Consider the following 23,701-nt stretch of genomic DNA (forward strand, 5'->3'; position numbering starts at 1 on the left):
TGCTGAGTGTGGCAGCGCCAACAATTGTCATTTTGAGTAAATTTGAGTTTGCAAAGGCATACAGGAGTGTAGAAAAGTCTATTATAAAAAAATATTTAGGGCCTGCGTGAGGCTTGTAGTGTGTCCTGTGAAATGTATCTTACACCATACTCTATTCCATAAAAAAGTTGGCCGAACAACACCAAGATCTGATTCCCAGAAAGTCGCAATAGGTGTTTTGACTCTAAGTGGAACAGACGTTCTTAAAAAATTATAAATACCAGCTACCCTAGGATACTTAAAAGTTAAATAAATATGATCTAATGTTAAAGAAGTATCTAAAAGAAACATTTTTATTTTATTTTATCATATTTGAATTAACTGATTTTTAATTTAAAAATAAATGTAATATTATCTTTTAACAAAATATAATTACATTAGTTTTAATTAATTCTATACATAAGTTTTATCAATTAGGAATACAATTTTTACTTACCCATAACTACCATACAGAGATTCTGCTCTGCTGTCTCTGCTAAAGGAGGTCTTGCAGTAGCAGTGGTTGGTCATGTGTGGTGCTGGACTTAATACTGCTCCTGTTTGGCAGTAGTAACATTACACATGAAAATGTAGTCCCTTCGCTTATTCATGGTGTAAAGACGTGTAAGTCTAAAATTTGTAGTAACTTTACATTCAGATCATGTTTAATAGCTCAAAGAAGTAAAGTTACTATAAAGTATACTATTAAACCTAAGCATTAGTTAAAGGTACCTTTGTGGATACACCCCAATTTTTTCCTTTTAGTTTTTGTGGTGTAATTTTCTTTTTAAAAAACAATCCTATAGATGGTGAAGGACAGACCTGTGGGGTTTGCCTATGCTTATTGAGAAATGGCACAGCCAGAACTGTATTTATGCAAACATCAAAGCAATACATAAAAGTCCAATCACATTACTCATCTTGATCTATCAAGCAGACTCCCAGCAACAACATTTTGCTGTACAAACATCTGCACAAGTTTATCAATCAAGGCAACAACCCTCTCATGTGTGTTAGCACTGAAGACAATCACAACAAATCTTTAATAAGAAAACAAAATATGACACCAAGGCCTAGATTTTTGAATAATTCACACAATATGTCCCAGCTACCAAGGCTGCTGTGCTCTGTTGCATGAAGGGCAGATAGCGGAGCAGCTCTAATTTACTGTTTTTCTCTCTTCCTGATCTAGCTCACTTTAGGCTGCCACACGCAACTCACACACTTATGTTCCATAATGCAATGATGTGTGCATTCTGTGAAGTGTAGATTTAGTACTGGGAGTACCATTCCAGTACTAAAACTATCATTTATCATTTAACACTTTTGCTTTGTTTGTGTGCTGTACAGTGTAGCACACATGAAAGAGAAAAGCGAGGAGAAATGAAAACATTTCTCCTCGCTTTGCTTGCCTTGACGGGGCATAACATTTTGGTCAGAATCCCTGTCTACAAATGTTTGCAGAGAGAGATTTGCAACAATACACGCAATCCCAACATAACACTTTACGTTCGGTTTCCATTACAAAAGAAATGCAAACCCAATGCAACGCATATGTAATTCTGGGCCTAGCTTAATTTAACAGATACATTGGGCCAGATTTAAAAGGCTCTAGTGCCATCGAAGCGTCACTTTCAGTCATGCTCCGGTGGCGCTTTTCACTGCACCATATTTACAAGGAGGCATTAAGACACTTTTTGTGGCTTAACGCCTCCTTGTAAATATGGGCCACTCGGACGCAGTTTTCTGCATCAGAGGGGAGTGCAATGGGTGTTGCTGTGGGTGTCCCAATGTAACATCCATTGCTTATGACACTGCCCGAGATTTACAAAAAGTCGGAAATCTGGGGCAATGCCAAAACCCTCCCCATCCCAGGGCTGGCGTAAGCATTGCACAACGAAGAGGAATACTTTTATTCCTCCTCGATTTTTGCTCTTTCTATGTGCGCTGCATTCTGCAGCACACATAGAAGTAGCAAAAGGTCATGAATGATTGTTTATGTGCAGGAAGGTGCCCCTTAACAATCATTTCAAAATGATGCTTTGGTACTTCTATGTGTGCTGCATTTTGCAGCACACAGAGAAGTGCCAAATTGCCATTGTAGATTGTTTATGTGCAGGAAGGAACACCTTCCTGCACACAAACAATCTATCCCCTCAATGCAGACACCCTTGCACTATGTTGCAAGGATGCTTGCACTGACGCTAGCAATAAAATTTTGCGCCGGCGCAGGGGGAAACACAGGGGTGCATCCACCTTCCTGCACATAAACAATCTATCTCCTAAACACAGACACCCTTGCACTATGTTGTAAGGATGCCTGCATTGGTGCTGGCAATAAAATTTAGCACCGGCACAGGGGAACACACAGGGGTGTGCCGTATTCCTCTAAATACTGCACATCCCTGTGTTTCAAAAGTAGTGCAGTGCGGCACTGCTATTTTTGGAGCAGCACAGCTCTGCGCCACTTTGTCATAAACCTGGACCACTGTGTCTACAAGAGAAGCAAATAAAAGTTTGAGTGCGCAACTGCAATGCAAGCTCTAAAAGTAGACATGAATACTTTCCTACTCAACGTAAAATACAAAACAGAAATAATCAGAAAATGGGGATTTAATAAATTGTCCTTTGGGACGTGAGGGGTGCTTTAGCCTTGTCTTTTCTTTTCACTCATAGTTGACTCAAATATATTAAAGGTGTGCGATTAGCACCGCACAGAAAATCATTAATGCTATGTGCTTGATGTTTGCCATTAAATGCATGTTTGTGAGCAGCCTTTCTGTTTGTTTGGGATTCCAACTAAGTGCTCCTGCTTGACGTCACCATAAGAGAATGCAAGTCTCCTGAGCTCTTGTTTGATGTAAACGGGCAGATTGGTACATCAGTAAACCGGCAGCTGTAAGCCCATTGCAGAAAGAGCAAACATGCTTACATTATGAGGCAGGGTCAACCAGTTCTATCTACTGCATTTAACACTGTTTTCGTCATACATTTATTTTCTTACTCATGTTGGCAATGTTTCCTTTTTAAATATAACTTAAAATGCGTACCTCGCCGATTGATCGATGCAACACAACAGTCAGAACAGACAACAATGCCAACGTCAGCATGCCCATTTCTGCAAATAAAGTCATTAATTAATTTGTTAATTTACAGTGAAAGTATTTCATAGCAATGTTCTCTGTAGGCCATTGATTGGGCACAATGCTGTGTAAATAGCAAAGAAGGAGAATTATGAAGTGCTGGGAGGATAGTTCTAACAAACTTCAAAGAATGCCAGTCCACATGCATGAGCTTCAACATTTCAATTCTTTAAACATTATTTCCATGGGGTCTTCATCAGGATAAAATGGTCAAAAGGAAAACTTGCTGTGGTCCTCATTTCCTAGACCCAGCATTTGGGCCTGAATCTATACTAATCCATAAACGGTCTATTCTACAGGAACCCACTGACTTATATATTCTTCTTAACGAATGAACACAGCTGAGGGCAGAATCACAGAATCTTAACAATGGGCCTTGGCTTAATCTATTATAGCAAGCCACCACACAAACCTTTTCCCCTGTGATGGGAGGTGTGACATATTCAGTTTGGCATCTGGTGGGCTAAAGTCAGGTAAATAAACTAGGTCAGCTAAGGATTTGTGATAGCATGTCTAAGTAGGAGATAACAATTGAATTCGGAATGGAGAAGTACAACCCTCTCCTTGCTTTCACAGAGACCTTCAATGTACTTGCAGTTACTAGGTTGTGTCCAACCAAAGGGGAGTATGTACAGTCTTTTTCATATCCCAGCCAAATTGTTTCGTCAAAGACTTCCAATACCGCATTGTAGTAAGGGGTATCCCTGGAGCAGGCCTACTGCCATATAGGTAATGAATTGGGATGCTCTCACCCAGGGCCTACAACTCCACGGCATATGCCATATCTTGAGTACAGCCATTGTGGAAGGAATTAATCTACTCATTTGCAACCCACAGGTTTGCGACTCTGTGACATAATATGGGATCTACAATACTCAACTCTCCATTGTTGATATACAACATTTGGCAAGAGAAAACACTGGGATAAGCATTATTCCACACAAACAAAATAAATAGTGGTAAGTACAGTAGTCCGAGGCTTCAGTAATTTAAAGCTAAGCTCAGCCGCCAGTAGCTGTGGTACAGAGCAGACAGGCATTCCTTAGAGAAAATGTGAAAAGCATTTATAAGTACCAGAAAAGTCAACAAGTTGAAGTCACAACAGATTAAATATCCCACTCCAATTTATAAAAATAGAGAGAAGTTAAATGATACCAAAATGACAAAAATCCTATAAGGGGAACCGGAGACATGAACTATTAACATTTTCAGTGAATATTGCTATATATAAAAGGGCATAGCAACTGTGGTAGTCAATGGTCTTGGCAGACCTGGACCAAGGGGTTGTATGAAGCCAACTGCCATGGAGCGCTAGTGAATACAAGAAGATCGACCCCGCTAGGGCCTGGAAGTAGGGAATTTTCAAAAAGTTTCAAAGTTCCAATATGAAAAGGGATTTTACTGTTTTGCTGAAGAAAAACTCTTGATCATGTGGGACAAACCTGAAATTCAGTCTGACTCTGTTGAAGTACTTTTTGCCAGCCGTCCCTTGAAGCTCTAAAGCACAAGTTGTAAAAACATCTTTTGGAGCCCAGACAACCACAGGAGTACACTTCTAAGGTCCTCTGGACCTCCAGTAGAGCACTTAAGACTCTCAAGGTGTTAGGCAGAGGGCAGAAGCAAAGTTCAGTCCAGGTCCAGTTAACTTTGGCCAGTTGAGCTTCCTCACATAAATGAACTCTTGAGATTCTTTTATGCTCCTGGGACCACCCCGGGGATCACACTAATGATTCTTGGAGATCTTTCTGGCCTTGGATATCACGTAGAAAGTGGTCCAACTTTCTCAGGTCCTTCTCACACACCACAGTTGCTGGGTGCAGCATGTTCAGTCTCTTAGTATCCTTTCACAAGTCCAGCAGTGTTATGGTCAAGGTGTCACTGGAACCCCACATTTATGGCATGAGTCCTGGGCATTCCCTAATGAATGGGGTAAAAGATCTTGGGGCAACCCACTTTTTCAGTAGTTCCTGTTTGCCTTACTCCAAACAAGCCCAAAATGCCACGTGCTGGGCCTTTTTAAGAAGGTGAAAGTCTTCGGCCACACTAACCTTGGGCTATTAAGGGTGGGGCTGTATGTGAGAGTGTCATACGGAACTCACTAGTGTCCTCCCACATTTAACACTAAAATCCAGTTTGAAGCAGGCACTTTACCTACAACACCCTGCAAGTGTTACACGTGGCTCAGCATACCTGTCAAGCAGAATTTGACAGCATACCAACAGCATGCCCACAGCCACCACTCTGACTATTCTGTGGAGTTCTGAGCAGTCATCACTATCCATTCAGGCCAGCCTATTGCTTGCTCCTGGGAGACATTTCATATAAGGGTGCACAGTGAACTCCACTCTACAGAGCAGAGTTTTTTTCTCGTTCGCGCTCACCAACGTTAAGTTTGCGAGCGCGTGTGAAGAAAATAACCACCTCCCAGCGAGATTTCTTAACACAGGCGGTCACAGATGATCTCTACCGCCGCGTTGAGAAACCTTCCGTTTGCGCTGGAGAAGTTGATGCTCGAGTAGAAAATCTACTCGAGTGGCAGAAAAGATTCAGCGCCCTCTTGCGCTGCTTGTGGTGTCGTTCACGCTTATTTTTCTGCACCGTACAATAACCTGGCGCTAAAACAATGTGAATGGTGTGACCTAACACACTCCACCACTTTCGGTACTCCATGTAGCGCTGGAGTTTTTTGGTCACTTCACAGAGTTCGGCATAGCAGAACTCTGCAAACTCCACCGAGGCCTAATTTCATACCTCTTTCACATCCATTCCCAGGCGTGATCAAAGGAGCTGGCAGATTAGCCTTCTGACACCTCAGGGAGGTACAAGATAAATGATCATTTGTCTAACAATGTTTCCTTATTATGTTAATAACTAATAAAAGTTGTGGTTTAAATTTTTTCTAGCTTGTCCCCATCATGAGTTAGCAGTATTAGAATTCTAATCTGCACTTTGGTTACCTTTTAGGGCCTTGTCAATGTAGGGGCATGGTAACATTAATTTTCTACATGCACACTTTAAAATACCATGCACCCTACCTTCTGGGCTACAAGTCTTACATAGGAAGGACTTGCTAAGGGAGGTTTTACCTGTTAAAAGAGGCTATTGTAGCAAATCGCACTGCAGGTGTTAAACTGCAGCAGTCAGTCTACAGTGGTGGGCCTGAAGCAATGGTTTCCATTGTCGCACTAGTGGATGGCAAAAATAAGTGCTGCATTCCATAGGTGTCATTTGACTTTTCATGCCATGGTGTATTTCTGCTCCATGTACAATGGCCTTATAGAAAAGTTAAATAAGCTAATCAGGGACTAGCCAATTTGTAGATGTTTTAGTGTCTGAGCACTTACACTGGGCACTGGACAACAGTATTCTAGTTTGCAGACTCTAAACAATAGCAATAACATTTAGCAACATATTGAGGCTAATCACTCAAAAATGGGCATTTTCTCATAGTGATGTTATGATTTTTAAGACTTTCTTTGGGAGAGTAAAGGGATAGTTTTGAAAAGTATACAAAATGTTAGGAAGAGTAATAATTTTCAATAGTGTGATTCTGCCTAACATTGACAAAGCTAATGCGAGTTAGATCTGTATGTCTCCCTGGACTCTTTCCAATATGGAATCTATGTTATCTGCTTAAGCAATGTCCCCCTGTATGCGTGATTTGAGTACTCCATATGTTGAACCATACCCCAAGGGACCCATTCCAGGAGTTGTATTCCTCTTTCGAACACAGAGTTAAAAACTCATTCTAGACCAGTTGACTTTGAACCCAGAGTATTGACTGAATATATGGAATGTGCATACCACAAAAGGGCCATATGTTAGCGGATCACTTAGTGAAATCAGGAAGTTTCCAACATATAAAGATATTTTATCCTCTATCTCAACAGGCCAACAAAATAAAGTTTTTTTTTTTTGCCTAATTGATCATTCACAGGTTCCATTGCCAAGTCAGCAGCCCTGTACCACATCACACTTCAAAGGGAAGAGGCGTGGCAGGGCCCACCTACTATAATCTGGGCCATGACCCCTGTATATAAATGTATAATCAGCAGAATTTAACCCAAAGCCCATGCATCCTAAATGTGTAAAGAGCTAATTTCATCAGAGACTATCAAAGCCTTCTCTAAATCAATCATTAACAATGCAATGGGCACTATCATTTTAAATCCTAAGGACAGTGTATTTGAGGCACGTTGAGTGTTGTTTCTAGAGGCACAATGGGCCATAAACCCTCTTTAGTCTGGGTGTACCAAGTTCATGATGACTGTGGACACACCCACCACTAATATGTTTGCTAGAATTTTAGCCTCTGTGTTTATTAAGGAGCTTTGTCTACATGACACATATTTGTCCAGAGGAAAGTCTGGTTTCAGAATGACCACAATGTGTGCTTCACTATTCTCATGTGGAAAACTCTCCATGTCTTTAGTGTTTTTTGACAGATCAAGTAGTGATTGGGACAGGGGAGTAGCAAGACACATCTCCGCAAGAAGACCATTTAGACCAAGGGATACCTGAGGAGAGCACTGCGACAGCCTCCAGAGTCTCATCCCTCGATAATGACTCACCAGGACTGCACATATCAGTGGCTCCTGGAAGCCATTCATTAATTTCATCATGATAAACTTTGAGGCCAATGTTTACCAAACATTCATGCAACACAGAAAGCCACCTTGCTGTGCTGCATTGCATGAAAGGGAAAGGACTGGAATGCGCCATATTTAACATTGTACAGCTCACTCCTGTCCCTTCCAAGTGCTGGTGCACTTATGGCTACCTAGCGCCAAAGGAGGCACCCTGGCACTATGTTGCCAGGGTGCCTTCATTGTGTCAGGATTGTTTTAGTGCAGGAAGGGACACTTTCCTGAACAAAAACAATCTGCAGAGCCATTTTCCTCTTTCTACCTGTGGCGCAGAATGCAGCACAGATAGAAAACAAAATAGGAAAAATAAACATATTTCTCCTCCTTGCACCTCCTCTGTGGAGGTGCAGGATTTTGATGCATTCCCAGGTCTACCTATATTAGTACATCTGGGAATGTGGCAAAATACATGGGTGGATGCATGGAAACACCCATGCTCCACCCAAGTATCGACTCCCTGAGGCAGAGAAACGCACGACAGCAATTTGCACTGGCTTGTATTACTCCAGGTAGCCTTGACTGTCTTGATAAGTCTCACCTAGGTATTGAGTCAACCTTGCATGGTGCAAGGGCAACGCAAACCTTAATAAATCTGTCCGGAGTGCCCAATGAGAAGGAACCAAGACTTCTTTGGAAGTATGCAGAAATTTGTGGCTCTGCTAACAGGAAGTGTGATAAAGAGGTTTCCTCTGCTGAGGTGTTACCCCCTCCAAAGGTTGGGTCTAGTTGCATCCTTAAGTCACATTAAACAAGACCTACTCTGATGTTTAATGTGAGTAAGTTGTTTCCGACTTGCAGCTCCCACTCTCACACACTTTTTTTGGCTTTGGAGTTCCTAGGTATTTAACGACTTCTGTGAGTGAGTCCCGCTAAGGAAGATTCATCCACTGTAAGCTGCTAATTAATATGGCTTTGAGCTTTAACCATCAGTACACACCTTTTAAAATAAGGCACACTGCTTTGCAGCAGGGTAAAGTCTCTGCTGTACCCATGAACACAGGTGCATATAGGTGTACACCCTTGACCAGTCTGTGCAAGCAATACTTGCTGACTCAGTCTGGCATCTGCTTACAAGTATGACTGGGCCAGAGAGGTTGATATTAAACTGTCCTCCTACAGCTTTATAACTCAATGCCTTTTTTCTTCCCTTTCTTCAATGCTGAGATGTTTAATCCAAAGTCTTTAACTGTTTTAAATATTTGGGTAAATTGTGTCAAAATTACAACTTTGGTTTGCATGTCTAAGAAAAGCCATATGAAATGATGAACAATAGTTCTGTAGGCCTCATTTAAAAAAATCTGGTAAATGTGTTTAGCCTGTTAAAAACTCAATTGTAATCACAAAACAATAGACAGCAACTTTTCTGTGAGCAAATGAAATGGATCCTTTTTCGCCCCTTGGCAGTGCAAAAATCAACAATAGTACAGTATTCATAGTCAAGTGCAATGCTCAAAACTGCAAGCACAGTGAACTGTGCAAAATTATATTTGCATGTTTTCTGAGGTGTCACCCCACTCAGCAGTGGATCAAGTTTAATATACTCCTTAGTCCTTATTCCATTGACTTTATTAAGGCAGCCCCTGTGATACTGTTGACGTTTCGACCCAAACATCCAATTAACAAGTGTCTCCTCAGGACAAAAATGAGTTAATGTAAAGAGTGTTTATTAACATGAGCATTAGAATTTAAATTATTAAATGAATGAATATGAATTAAACGTATTTATATTGAATTAAAAGGATTCTATTAACATGAGTCATATGTACAGAAAAATAAATGCATGTTTAAATTAGTTCTAACAAGTCTTAAATAATGTTTGCGATTAAATAATTTGCATGGCATATTTGATTTGAGTTGTAAGGTGTGCAATATATTGTATTAATGTATTAATGTGTATTAAGGCTTTTTAGCTTGACTAGGCCTGAAAGAGTCAGTTTGCAGCAGTAATGGACAATCACTAGTTTATTTGGTTTCCTTTGACCTGAATTCTTTCTAGGGTGCTGATGTGAAGTTGAATATCCTATTGTATTTAAGGCAAGGAACATGTTTGTCACTAACAATGTTGCATTATTTGTTCTAGCTGTAGAACAAGTCAGGAAACTTATGATTCCCATAAAAATATATTCGTTTAGTTAGTGTACTGTGGGAGAAAATCATGATGTAGCGAATTATTAGAAAATGTAATATTATGTCAGAATTATATGAAATTATTGAAATGACAATGCACTTTTGGTAAGAAAATCCAGAACAGTTGCAAGTTTGATGCTACCATCAACAGCCATTAGATACTGAGGCCCTCATGGCGAGTTTGGTGGTCTTTTGGCATTACTGCCGTGCTGGCAGCCGCCAAAAGACCGCCAGTGATGGCAGTACAGTGACCGCTGTATTGCGAATCACAGACTGAAGAACATACAAATCCAGCCACAAATCCCAAAATGCCAGGCTGACCAAGGAGAGAGATGGTCACACCACCAGCACCGCCATTCCGACAATTTCCCACCGTACATATTACATCTCACAAATCAGCACGGCCGTCATTGCACGGCAGAAGACCATTGGTGGTGCGAATCGCAGCGGTCCAAAAATCACCTCCACCAAAACCTGACACCACATTGGACAGTCTGCATACCCCACACCTGACACACACCACACACATCTGCTCAGTGCACTATATAACACACCCTCACACACCCATCAATCCTTTGCAACCACAACTACTAACAGAGACATCGAGAAGCACACCAACGGAGGACACTGCACATTGATGCCATAGGCACCAACACACCTCCCACGCATCACACACATCACAACTGCACGAGCAACACAATACACACATCGCCACTGCACACATACACCAGATACCACCAGCACAAAACCAAGCACTCCCACCACACCAAGCACCCTACACTACACCCTAAACACAAAACACACATGCCACCCACAAATCAACAACCATGTCCCATCAGAAGTACCCACGTTTCAAAGGTGATGAGTTGATGGTCATGGTAGATGAAATCGTCAGGGTAAAGCCACAACTGTTTGGAGCTCAGGTCTATCAAACCTCGATAGCCAGGAAAATGGAGTTATGGTGGAGGATCGTTGACAAAGTCACCTCAGTTGGCACCCATCCATGCACAAGGAAGGACATCAGGATGAGGTGGAACGACCTACGGGGGAAGGTGCGTTCCATGACATTATGACACCAAATTGCCATCAACAAGACTGGTGGTGGGCCCTCACCTCCTCACATCGTGGGAGGAGAAGGTCTTGGACATCATGCATCCTTAGTGCCTGACTGGAATCATTGGAGGACTCGACTCTGGTAAGTCAACAACACTCCCCAGGCACCAACCACTCCTGTCCAGCATCCGTTCCCCACCACCCATCACTTCCTAATCCACCCCATCCCACACTTCTGCACCCCCATACACTCCACGCCCTCACCTGTATGCCACACCATCCCACTGCCACTATCTCCACACAGTGCACAGATACCAACCACAATGCGAAGCACTACAACTCCCACAATGCATCACTCCCTACACCTTAAAGGTTCACAGCCCCACTTCACAGTGGAACACCTGCACGGAAAATCATAGCACTTGCCCCACAAACTGGATGCTTCATCTGCGTTCCAACACATGACAATAACAGCAATGCTATCCAAAATCCTCAACCCCATATGGAAAATGGAACTAATGCACACAATATGTCACCCGCAAGCAATGTCTGCAGTGCTGCATGTGTCATTGCCATCACTGGGAAGCAAGTCAAGATACTCCATGCATTAGACGATGATACGAACAAGTACATCTCCACAAAGTAACTCCCTCCCTTTCCATCAACAGCTCCCACTGCCACTGCCACCCGGCAGCTGATGCCAGAGACAGACAACCCCCCCAAGGATGAAGGCACAGTGGGTGTCTGGATATTGACGACTTGCCTGGGCCATCTGGGACAACTGGTCAGTCCAACACCACCAGCCACACCCTGGACACATTGGAGTCCCCCACCCATGTGGCTGCTATAGCACAGCCAATCCTTCAACCCCAAACCTGTGTCCCATGGACAGGTCAATCAGCAGTGAGCCCCCACAGTACAGAGACCAGAGTCAAGGCCACACACCCAAGACAATGAAGGTCCTGGTGCAACTGGAAGTGGACACATTGTACCAGGGGCACAGGCACACAGGACCAGGGGCAGTGGGAGGGCAACTGTGGTCCAAAGGATGGGGCACCCACACCAACAACTGGCCAGGAGGCCATCTCCCAAGTCCTGGGAGCATACCACCAGTCCCAGAACACTATGGGCAAGATCCTCGCAACCGTCCAAGAGAACCAGAAGCTGTAGAGGGAATGTAGCAGTGGCAGACCCTCAGTGCCATCATGGCCTCCATTGCAGGGGTATTGAAGGAACTGACAACCATCCTGCATGCGTCCTCCACCCACCAGCAGGCCCCATCCCTGGCCATATTCCAACAGAACCCTCCACTTCTGCGGCAGCTAGTGGAATGGAGGCCCTGCCAGAGGACATGCAGACCACCAGCACCCCTTCCCTTGTAGCTGAGGAACCCACATGCAAGCGAGGATGTCCATCTAGACATCCTGCAGGACCTGATGCCAAGACCAAGACCACTGCCAGTAGGTGACCCTTTCCTAAACATTCTCCCTTGTCTGCCACTGACACACCCTGTTGACTGTCCACTGTCATGTCTCCATTTTACCATGGCCCCTTGGATACTGGACCTGGGCTACCTACAGCTGTGACTACAACTCTGATGATTTCACCCACCGTGACCCCACTCATCACCCAGTGCACTTGTGAATAACATTAAACACCTTTGAGCACAGCTACTGCCTGCATGTCATTATTGTTATAATTAAGATTTAGATTTCTGTTGTATAACATGTCATTATACAAAAGTCTGTGAGAGTCTGTGAGATAGACAGAAGAGGGAGCAATATGCAGCAAGGTTGATAGTAGAACAGACATATTCTGGATACATGTGTCAAGGGAGCCACAAGGCAAGGCAGGAACCAGAGTTGCACCAAAAAATGCCCTGCACATAGACCAAGAGAGGGACAACTATCAAGATAGAAGTCAATGTTGTCCACTCACACACATGCAATACAATGTCTCAATCCCTAGTGTGATTTGGCAGGTGGAATCTCTAACCATGTGCCCATGTAAGATCTACATGGCCAAGACATCCATACCCAAAGGTCCTTCCTTCACAGCTGACAAAACTCAACTTTAGGCATATTCCACAGACAGTAACAGTTGGGTTACACAGTCTCCCATTGTGGACTGTGAGGGTAAATAGCAATACTGATTACACCACTGTGTTTGGCACTACAATTGCAGTTAACAAAGCTGTACAGGGAACATAGCACATGGACAATAAATTGCATTAGTGATGCAACACAGCAGAGTGAAATTATCACTGACATTTGAACTGTAACACCTCCTCTGATGAGCAACTTGTACCCCCTTCATACTACCAAGATGGCGAGCCGCACTCAACACATCAACACATCAACACATCAACAGATGACAAACACCAGGAGGAGCTATGTCACAAGGCAGATACGAGTACAAGACACATACAAAACAGTTGACACATACCTGTTTCTCATGGGAAGTATTGTTGAATCAACTCTGCTCTAGCGTCAGCTGCATCCTCATTATCTTTCTCCTCATTACTCACTATGGGGGTCATTCTAACCCTGGCGGTAAAAACCGACAGGGCGAATGACCGCGGTAGCACCGCCAACAGGCTGGCGGTGCACCCTGGGCATTCTGACCGCGGCGGTTCAGCCGCGGCCAGAAACGGAAAGTCGGCGGTGTACCGCCGACTTTCCGCTGCCCTTGAGAATCCTCCATGGCGGCGGAGCATGGGGATTCTGACACCCCCTACTGCCATCCTGTTCCTGGCGGGTCTCCCCGCAGTATTCTAGAAGGTTCTAGTATTTCTAGACATTATGGGGGTCATTCTGAACCTGGCGGTCACCGACCGCCAGGGCCAACGACCGCGGAAGCACCGCCAACAGGCTGGCGGTGCTTCCTGGGCCATTCTAACCGCAGCGGTAAAGCCGCGGTCAGAAAAGGGGAACCAGCGGTTTCCCGCCGGTTTACCCCTGGCCCAGGGAATCCTCCAGCGCCGCCATGGGGATTCCGACCCCCTTCCCGCCATCCTGTTCCTGGCGGTTTTTACCGCCAGGAACAGGATGGCGGGAACGGGTGTCGTGGGGCCCCTGGGGGCCCCTGCACTGCCCATGCCACTGGCATGGGCAGTGTAGGGGCCCCCTAAAAGGGCCCCATAATGATTTTCAGTGTCTGCTTTGCAGACACTGAAAATCGCGACGGGTGCCACTGCACCCGTCGCACCCCAGCAACTCCGCCGGCTCCATTCGGAGCCGGCTTCATCGTTGCTGGGTCTTTCCCGCTGGGCCGGCGGGCGGCCTTTTGGCGGTCGCCCGCCGGCCCAGCGGGAAAGCCAGAATGGCCGCCGCGGTCTTTTGACCGCGGTGCGGTCAATCGGCAGTTCCCGCCAGGCGGGCGGCTAGCGCCGCCCGCCGCGTTTGGAATGACCGCCTATGTGTCATGTTATGAAAAGCTCATATGAAACATTGCATTAACCATTCTTGATTCCTTTCCAGGTACCTAGATTTCTTGAGGCCTAGTTAAAGTCTAGTGCTAGGCCATTCATGTTCTTTCAGTCCAAGTGTTATTTCATGTTCCGAGTCTCATTGAACTCTAGACTCAACAGAGTGTTACTTCATGTTCTCAGTATCATTGAACTCTAGACTCAACAGAGTGTTATTTCATGTTCCGAGTATCATTGAACTCTAGACTCAACAGAGTGTTATTTCATGTTCCGAGTATCATTGAACTCTAGACTCAACAGAGTGTTATTTCATGTTCTGCGTATCACAGGACTCTAGATTCAACAGAGTGTTACTTCATGTTCCGAGTATCATTGAATTCTAGACTCAACAGAGTGTTATTTCATGTTCCGAGTATCATTGAACTCTAGACTCAACAGAGTGTTATTTCATGTTCCTAGTATCATTGAACTCTAGACTCAACAGAGTGTTATTTCATGTTCTGAGTATCATTGAACCCTAGATTCAACAGAGAGTTTTTATGAACCTAAATGTGATTTTATTCTGATGTTGTGTTGTTTAATCTTTTGCTTCCTACAGGTCTCCTTCCCAGCTGTTCCCTACCTAATCCCCCTTTCCCCACTTGGACTCTCTTAGACTCTGTGACATTCTAATCAGAGTATTGGAGCTGTCTTGTGGTGGACATGTTGGGAACGTGCGCAGACCCCGAGGATCTGGTGACACTGACAACATCTCAATACTGGTGGGGACATAGGGCAGAATGTGCCCTGGATTGGATTGGATACATACCAATGAGCCAGGCCCGGTCCCTCTGTGGTTGTGCCATCATCTGTGGGGCGTTGTTGTTCCCCAGAATGTACGAGTGATGCACAGAACTAGGGAACTTGGACGTAACCTGGGATATATATTGGTTGGCGAGACACATCACCTGGACATTTATGCAATAAAAGTTTTTCCAGTTTCTGTACACTTGTTCATTGAACCTGGGTGGTACCAAGGCAATGCGGGTGCCATCTATGGCCCCCATCACAAGGGACAGGTGCCAAATCATAGAAGGCAGTTTTAACAGTGGCCAAATCCACATGTTGGGGGAACATGTTGTAGCAGGGCAGATTTTTGAGCAAAGCACACAGTACATCCCTCAACACATTGCTGAACATCAGCTGTGACATCCCTGCTCCCAAGTCCACTGTCATCTGAAACAACCCTGAGGCAAGGACGTGGAGAGCTGACAACATAGGGATGATGTATCACAGGCAACAGATCAGGCTACAACTGGGTACATGGCTCCATGATGGTCTGACGGTTCAGACGATATGTCTCTCTTTCAGGGTAGCAAGGCCGACAAGGGACCAGTACACAGGGGTGTGTTTCATCATCATCATTGCACGATATCAGTGAATAGGAGAGGGGAGAATTCAAAAGCTGATGTGTGTGTGGACATTGTCAATCTATGCAGTAGTCTATATATTTCATCCATGACGCACCGAAAATTAATCTACAAATCACTTACTGCATGTAAAATGGCAGCCACCTGTCCTGCATGCACAGGACAGATGGAAGTGACCTTATTCCACTGGTGTTAGACGTCATGGCGGTAGGAGGTCTCTGCCTATGGGAGACCGGGGCCAATGATGAACACCGCTGGTGGGGACGGCCATGTACGCTGCAGGAGTGACCGCCATTTAATATGGCAAAGCTCACTTGACTCCTGACACTCATGCAAGCAAGAACTCCACTGCGTATGCTGCTGTGTTCGGACTCTGGAAGCCAAGATGCCATGTCCTGCAGGAGATAGGGCCCCAGCCTTCACTCAGGAGGAGCTGGACATGCTTGTGGCCGGGGTCCTACCTCTGTATGGACAATTGTATGGGGCACCAGAGCAGCAGGTGAGTCTCATGTCACTGTCCTGTCTGCAAAGGGATGTGTGTGAGGATGAAAGATTTTGGGGCGAGGCAGACGGAGTGGATGCATGGAGATGGGTGAGGAGTCTGAGTGTTAATGACATGATGACATGTGAGTATGATCATGAGATGTGTCTGATGTGTGATGTCCACTGCTGACCATGTAATGCCACTCTACATGACTTTGTCCTGTCTGTGTCACCCATGCAGGTCAGTGCCCATCAGAAGGAGGGGATTTGGTGTGCCAACACCAAGCAAAAACGGACCTTGGGGGTCCATAGCCGGCAGAGGACCCACTGCAGAAAGCGGTGGGAGGACCTGAGATGCTGGGCACCTAATACCCCAGAGGCCCAGCTGGGGACGTCCTCCTAATGAGGGAGGGGTGCCCATCGGACCCTGACCCCCCTTTAATGGTCCGCATCTTGACAGTGGCCTACCATGAGGTGGAGGGGCTCTTGAGGGCAGCACAGCAGCCACAAAGTGGTAAGTACACACTCACACCTCAAAGATGTTATGCTTGTATGGCTTTGGGTTGACTACAAGTGGCAAGATGTAGCGTACATCATGGGTAGTTGCACGCCAACTCTGGGTATCAGCCACCCTGGCAGGATTGGATTCATAGATGTGTGCCCATACCATGCAGACAGTGACTTATGAGGGTATGTACTTCCAATTTGGGATTTGTGTTTTCACCTTCAACAAGGTTTAAAAGCCCAGCTGCTACCATCAGCATCAGTACACCTGAGGTGTCAGGGCATTGCCATCAGATAAGCCTACCACTGTGACAGAGGTCATTAGTAAGTCCTCAATCAGCTGCCATGTACTGTATGTGTAGCTAGCCACAGTGGACCCAGATGTCACTGTGCTATTTATAAATGGATTAGTGGGCATGCTACCTACCCATGCAAGATAATTTTGAGTAAGGAGAACAGGAAATGTCTCCATACATGACTATGAGAATGTGCCAGGCACTGGGCAACTGTGTCTCTTACGACCCTCATAAAGTACAGGAGTGCTACTGTTCCACCATCAGCAGTTTACTTTAGTATTGCTGTAGGGTCCCCAGTGGTGTCCTACTGTTGTAGCATGTATAGGTGGGGGCATGGCCTGCCATGGTATAGCAGCACATAATTATATTTTTACTCTGTGCGATTGTAGGGTTGGTATTGACCCATTGCACCCTGTCTTTCCATACCAACCTTCCTCCCTCTCGCCCTCTGTATTTGTGTGCATCACCATTATCAGGTGAAGGAGAAGGGGCACCGGTGAGTGGGGAAGCTGCAGCCCATGGGACCCTGGAGACTGACACCAGCGGAGCTGAGGGGACAAGTGGGATGGAGGGCGAGGGGAGTGCCACGGGGGAGACAGGATTGACAACAACATTTTTGGATTCCTCCTCCGATGGATGCTCCCTTGTGGTGGTGGACCCATCTGGGACCATCCCAACACCATCCTTGTCTGCCACCCCCCTTATCAGCACTGCACTTGTAGCTACCCACTCATTTGCCCATGCCTACTCACTCTGGAGGGTGGGCATCTTCTTCACCCCAGGCACCTCTGCCCCTGCCCCAGTCAGCCCTGCTGCCCTCAATGAGGAGGCTATTGACCTCCTTAGGTCCATCTCTGAGGAGCAGTCAACCATTGTGAATGCCATCCAGGGACTGGAATCACAGATGCAGCAGTCCACTGCCTACCTGGAAGGCATTTACGGTGCCTTGGCTACCCTGCAGAGATCCTTACAGGCTCTGGCCTCCTTATTGATGGCAACCAGTGTCCCTTCTTCTTCTGTCCCCCCTCCAACTACCTGTTACCAATCCCACAGCCCTCTCCCCTCGCCCATGCAAGGCACACCTTCATACCAACATGCATCCACATCAACAGACACAGTTCGCAAGGGCAAACACAAGCACCACAAAAGACACTACCACCATGCACACACACGACAGACACATGCAGACACAACAACATCCACTCCCTACACAGACCCCCCAACCACCTCCCCACTCACAGACACCACACTACTCATACCTGCAGTCACCACATCATCACTACTGATCCTGCCACAAGTGTACTCATTACCACCGTCACCGCAATAGCAGACCCCCATACATGCACCCCATACACCACATGCGCACTCAGCCCAACTGTCAACACCCCCACATGCAGTTCATCCACCCTACCTGCAGACACCACCACAACATACATTTACACATCTACCCTGCCATCTCCTTGCATCTCCTAAATGCCCACACTCGCCCACCCAACAGTCACACAGCACACATATGGCATCCACGCTAACACCTGCACCCAAGGCACCTCACCATACACACCTCACAACCACTACCTCTCCCTCCACTCCCAAACGTTTATCCCATGACCAACCTTGTGCCCCTAAAAAACGTTTCCTTTAAAAAATTTCCCTTTTCCCTCCCACTGACCCAGCCCCTCTGCCTCCTAAGCGCTCTCTCACCTTCTTAAAATCCCTGCCTTCCACCTCCCAGTCCTCCCATGGAACAAGCCATGCTCCTCCCCCACCTAAGACTTCTGCCCCCACAAAGACCACAGTTATCCCTCACAAAGCCAAACCCAAGCCCCCTCCCCCAAAATCAAAGGACCCCCCCTCCAAACCCAAACATAAGGACCTCCCCTTGAAAACCCAAGCCCCCACCTTGGACCCCCCCATTACCCCTGAGGTGCCTGCTTCCCCTTTGATGCCCCTGCCATGTGGAGGCCAAATTGGAGCCATGGACATTGCCCCGTGTGCATGGGGCACCCATTACAGTTGGACTGGCCAGTAGGCCTCTGTTGTAAATAGTTTTTCAATGTGTTTCCTTTGCCCTTTAATATATCTGCACCAGGGCCCCCTTGGTGTCGAGGGTAACATACTTGCCCTAGCTTTCCTTCCACATGTATGTGTAGCAAATGTGCAATTTGGTGTGTTTGGTGTGTGTATGTTTGTGTGTGTGTGTTGGTACAGGTGTTTGTTTGAGTATGTGTGTGCCAGCCGCTAGCCGTGCTGGGTGTGTGTGTTTTTGTGTGGGTGTGTACTAATGGCCTTTCCTCCAGTGTGTGCTAGGCGGGTGTACTTACGGTTGGTGTCTTTATTGCTGTTGCTGGTTCTGGAGTTGTATGTCCAGCAGGAGCATTGGGAAGACTTCTAATACTGGTTCCATGGCGGCTGCAGATGTGCCTGTGTTCCTGAAGGTGAATGTCCCCTTTTATGTTGTTTGTTTCTAACAGGCTTTTCATGGCAGGGCAACTGTGGCGGATATCCTTGCAGTGTGCAACCTCGTAATTTCCTCAGCAGAAACATGCTCCCCGATGGCCTGGAGATGCCCAGCGCCAGCCACAGTGGCACATCCGTACTGGCAGTACTGGCAGTGATTTGGCTGTGTTCTGGTCGGAACACCGCCATGGTCAAAATATGGCAGTCTACTCCGCCGGGCCCGCGGTGGTGCACCCGCCTCCTCCACCGCGGCAGTCCTCAGACCACCAAACTCGTAATGAGGGCCTGAATCTGACGCCTGAGGTGAGACCACCTGAAGGACCAATGAATGGATCATGCATATTTCTAATTAGTGAGGAACTTTGGAAACAGAGAGTTAGTTTGTGTTGGTGTGAGTTTGAGTTGGTCCTGACATGCTGAAGATTTCCAGCTGCTCTTTCTGCTTCTTTAAGTCTTAGCTGCATTCTGATGAATAAGGTCATAGGGCCTGATTATGCAATTGAGGTGGCCGTCACCCCACCGGCCCTATTACGACTTTCCCACTGGGCTAAGTCTGCAGCTCAGTGGGAAAGGTGTGACAGCATTGTCGTGGGCTCATAATAGTGCTGGCAGCAATGCTGCCACATTCAGTGTGCATTTTGAGGGTGCTGGGCCCTATAGCCCCCTGCATTTGTTCTCTACCAGCCTTTTCATGGAGGTAGAACCGCCATGAAAAATCTGGCGGAAAACAAGGTTTTAATCAGCAGGGCGGTTCTGACTTCAGAACTGCCCTGGCTGATTACAACCTGCACCGCAGTCAGCCTCTCGGGAACGGAGATCCTGGCGGGGACGGTGGTAGGTTGGCGTGTCTGCCTGCCAGCCTTGTATTGTGGAGGTCGGACCACCACAACCGTGGCGGTCCAACTGCCACTGCGAGTCTGGCAGTCTGTTGACAGCCAGACTCCTAATAAGGCCCTTAGTCTTAATTGACCTATTCTGTTATGCGGTTCAGTACTAATAAGCACAACTAATTCTGAGCTGCTGATCTGTCCTATGTGCAGCCCGTGTTCTGCACTGTCCTGATACTGCTGTCAACTGACACCGGAAGAAAGTGACCATTCTGCCTGATGAAGTACTTGTGTCTGTTGTCCAATGAGGAGAGGTATAATTAAAATATGGTTTCTCGTTTCTTCTTCAGTTAGATAATTACACCAGGGTATTTTTATAGCGAGTAGCCCTAGTTTAGATGATTTTTCAAAATAAATTTTGCGTTTGCCCGCATATGTTAGCCCGTTCCCACACATGCTAGTCTAAATTCATGCTAATGATAGGGATGGCCTAGCCTTGAAATCTGAAATCTGAATGTGAAAATTGTAGTTTGATAATTTACTGAAGTCACCATCACTTGTTTTGAAATCTAATAATAATGTGCATATTGTATTGTTGCTGATCTATATTATTCTTTTGGAGTGTTTAACAGTATTGATGTTTAGTAGGTAAAATCTTTTCAGACGTTTTGGTCAGCCTGTGGGTTTCATGTATATTTATAATTTAGTTTTGTGCACCATATATGTGCCTTTGATTTTAGGATGTGCCATTGATTTTGGGATGTGCCATTGATTTTGGGATAGTGATAAAGCCTTAACATTTTATCTCAGTTTGGAGTTGAATTTAGTGTTAAATTGTTTATGGTGTTTAATATTGTTTATGGCATATGTTACTGATTTGTGACTGAATGACTCTGGCTACTACACTCTTCGCCAAGTCCAAAGATCTAGTAGACCTCTATTGGTGTGAATAGTGACGGTGTCTCACTGGCATGTTTGAGGTTTTTGAATCTGAAGCGGGGAGAAAATCTTCCCTGCACTACATGCCAACAACTTCAGAGGAACTTGTAACCACACAGTCATCTTCCAAGAAGAGGACAGGAGAGTGTTGCCTCCCTTTCTTGGATCTTCTATGAACCATTCTGCTAGTCATTTATTTAGGCAAGCTCAGCCTCTTGCAGCCCTATGCTGCTGAGGAAGACGTAAACAGCAGTGTCCTTACTATTAGCCTGTAAGATTGTGGGTCTCCATGGGAGACCACTCAAGCCGTTAGTTACACAGGTGCCCAAAAAAGGGCTGGGACACCATGAGACGGTAGACCAGAAGGCATACTGAGCAAGTAAGGAAAAAAAGTGAATATTCACTGGCTGCTCAGAACAAATAACAAACTGTCTTGGAGCGAAGAAGAACCCCACAGCTCCATGTCACACTAACATGCACATTTTCTGTTGTGCCCCAGAAAGCCTGAGGCACAACAGAATAGAGTTGTTATAGTTTGTAAAGTTGCCAGTGTGGCTGTTGGCAGTGCATGGTCCCCACAAGAGTGACTAGAGGAAGATTTTTGGATACTGACACTAATTTCCTAGCACCCTAACAGAAATCTGCTTCAAGCAGTAGCCCCACAGCACCCATGGTACAGGGGTCCCTGAGCTCCAGGGGGCTCCCACAGCTGTCAGACACCGCTCACTGGTCGGCACTGTGCATGGTTGGGAGAGACCCTCCATCTACTTTGCAGCGTGGCCCCCTCAAGTTTTTTTAAGCCACTGTCCTCAAGGTTCTGGTGTGTATTTACCCATTGAGATTTTGAGTTCTCTGGGGATGTTAGGCAAACTCGAAAAATAGATGTTCATTGTTTAGCGTTACGTTTCTAAGGTTTATGTTGAATCTTGTGAATTGTGATGGCCCAGATCAGTGGGGTCTTTTAGTGTCTGCTCACAGTCCTGCTACTCGTAGAACCACTCAGAGTGCCATTCTGTTGCATTAAACAGGTCAGACCTCCTACACCGGGAATGGTGATGGTGTGACAGTTGGCAGCATGGAGAAAGTAGGCCTGGAAGCAAAGCCTCTGTTCCGCTGTGGACCATTAACTGAACTGACCCTACAAGGGCGGAAATGAGCCCTGACTGTTGAGGGGCTCTGTGTGCTGGGAAGAAGTGGTGTGCAGCATGTATGGGAGAATGGCACTCCATATGGGCCAAGATGGGGTTTGCCTCCTCTGAAGCTTCCATGGCCCCTTTGTCTGGTCAAACTAAGGTATCAGTGACAGTGCTTCTCCTGTAACATCTTTTGATCCGTCTGGTTTCCATTCTAGCAGGGTTGCCCCCCTGTTAGGGTATATGTTGCTGTTAGACTTTTCATCCTTGGCGGGGTCTCCCTTAACTTTTTGCCTCTGTTCCCCAGGTTGTTGATGTGTGCTGGACTCTGATTTTACTGTTTTTGTTACTCTGGGCACTTTACCACTGCTAACCAGTGCTAAAGTGCAAGTGCTCCTTTACAAAATGTGTATGTAATTGGCTTATCCATGATTGGCATATTTGATTTATTAGTAAGTCCCTAGTACAGTGCACTAGAGGTGCCCAGGGATTGTAAATCAAATGCTACTAGTGGGCCTGCAGCACTGGTTGTGCCACCCACATAAGTAGCTCTGTAATCATGTCTCAGACCTGCCACTGCAGTGTCTGTGTGGGCAGTTTTAACTGTAAATTTGACTTGGCAAGTGTACCCACTTGCCAGGCCTAAACCTTCCCTTTTCTTACATGTCAGACACCCCTAAGGTAGGCCCTAAGTAGCCCCAAGGGCAGAGTGCAGTGTATGGTAAAGGTAGGACATATAGTAATGTGTTTTATATGTCCTGACAGTGATATATTGCTAAATTCATTTTTCACTGTTGCAAGGCCTGTCCCTCTCTTAGGTTAACTTGGAGGCTACCTTTAAATCTGATTAAAGTTTAGATTCCCTTTGGGAGTGGATGGACATGTGGAGTTTGGGGTCTCTGAGCTAACAATTAAAAAATACATCTTTTAGTAAAATTGATTTTAAGATGGTGTGTTTGAAAATGCCACTTTTAGAAAGTGAGCATTTTCTTGCTTATACCATTTCTGTGACTCTGCCTGTTTGTGGATTCCCTGTCTGGGTCAGTTTGACAGTTGGGCTGGTTGCACCTCACACTAGACAGTGACACAAAGGGAGCTGGGGTGTAGCCTGAATATCCTGATGAGCCATCTGTGCTAGGAGGGAGGGGAGGAGTGATCACTCACACCTGAAAGGGCTGTGCCTACCCTCACACAACGCAGTCTCCAAACCCCTGCTGAGTGTCTGGGGCCTGGCCTGGG

The 23,701-nt window shown here is 45.9% G+C and overlaps 1 protein-coding gene across 1 annotated transcript in view; it reads right to left on the bottom strand.

The window, feature by feature from the left end:
* LOC138297428 (cysteine-rich venom protein-like) overlaps positions 1–23,701 on the bottom strand; it is a 641,907-nt gene that overhangs the window by 570,644 nt on the left and 47,562 nt on the right. The window contains exon 2 of the mRNA XM_069236788.1: positions 3,069–3,136. Within this exon, the coding sequence (XP_069092889.1) occupies positions 3,069–3,134 (66 nt within the window). The 5' untranslated portion in view covers positions 3,135–3,136. The remainder of the gene's footprint in view (positions 1–3,068; positions 3,137–23,701) is intronic.

Source organism: Pleurodeles waltl, chromosome 5 (assembly GCF_031143425.1).
Source record: "Pleurodeles waltl isolate 20211129_DDA chromosome 5, aPleWal1.hap1.20221129, whole genome shotgun sequence".
Taxonomy (NCBI): Eukaryota; Metazoa; Chordata; class Amphibia; order Caudata; family Salamandridae; genus Pleurodeles; species Pleurodeles waltl.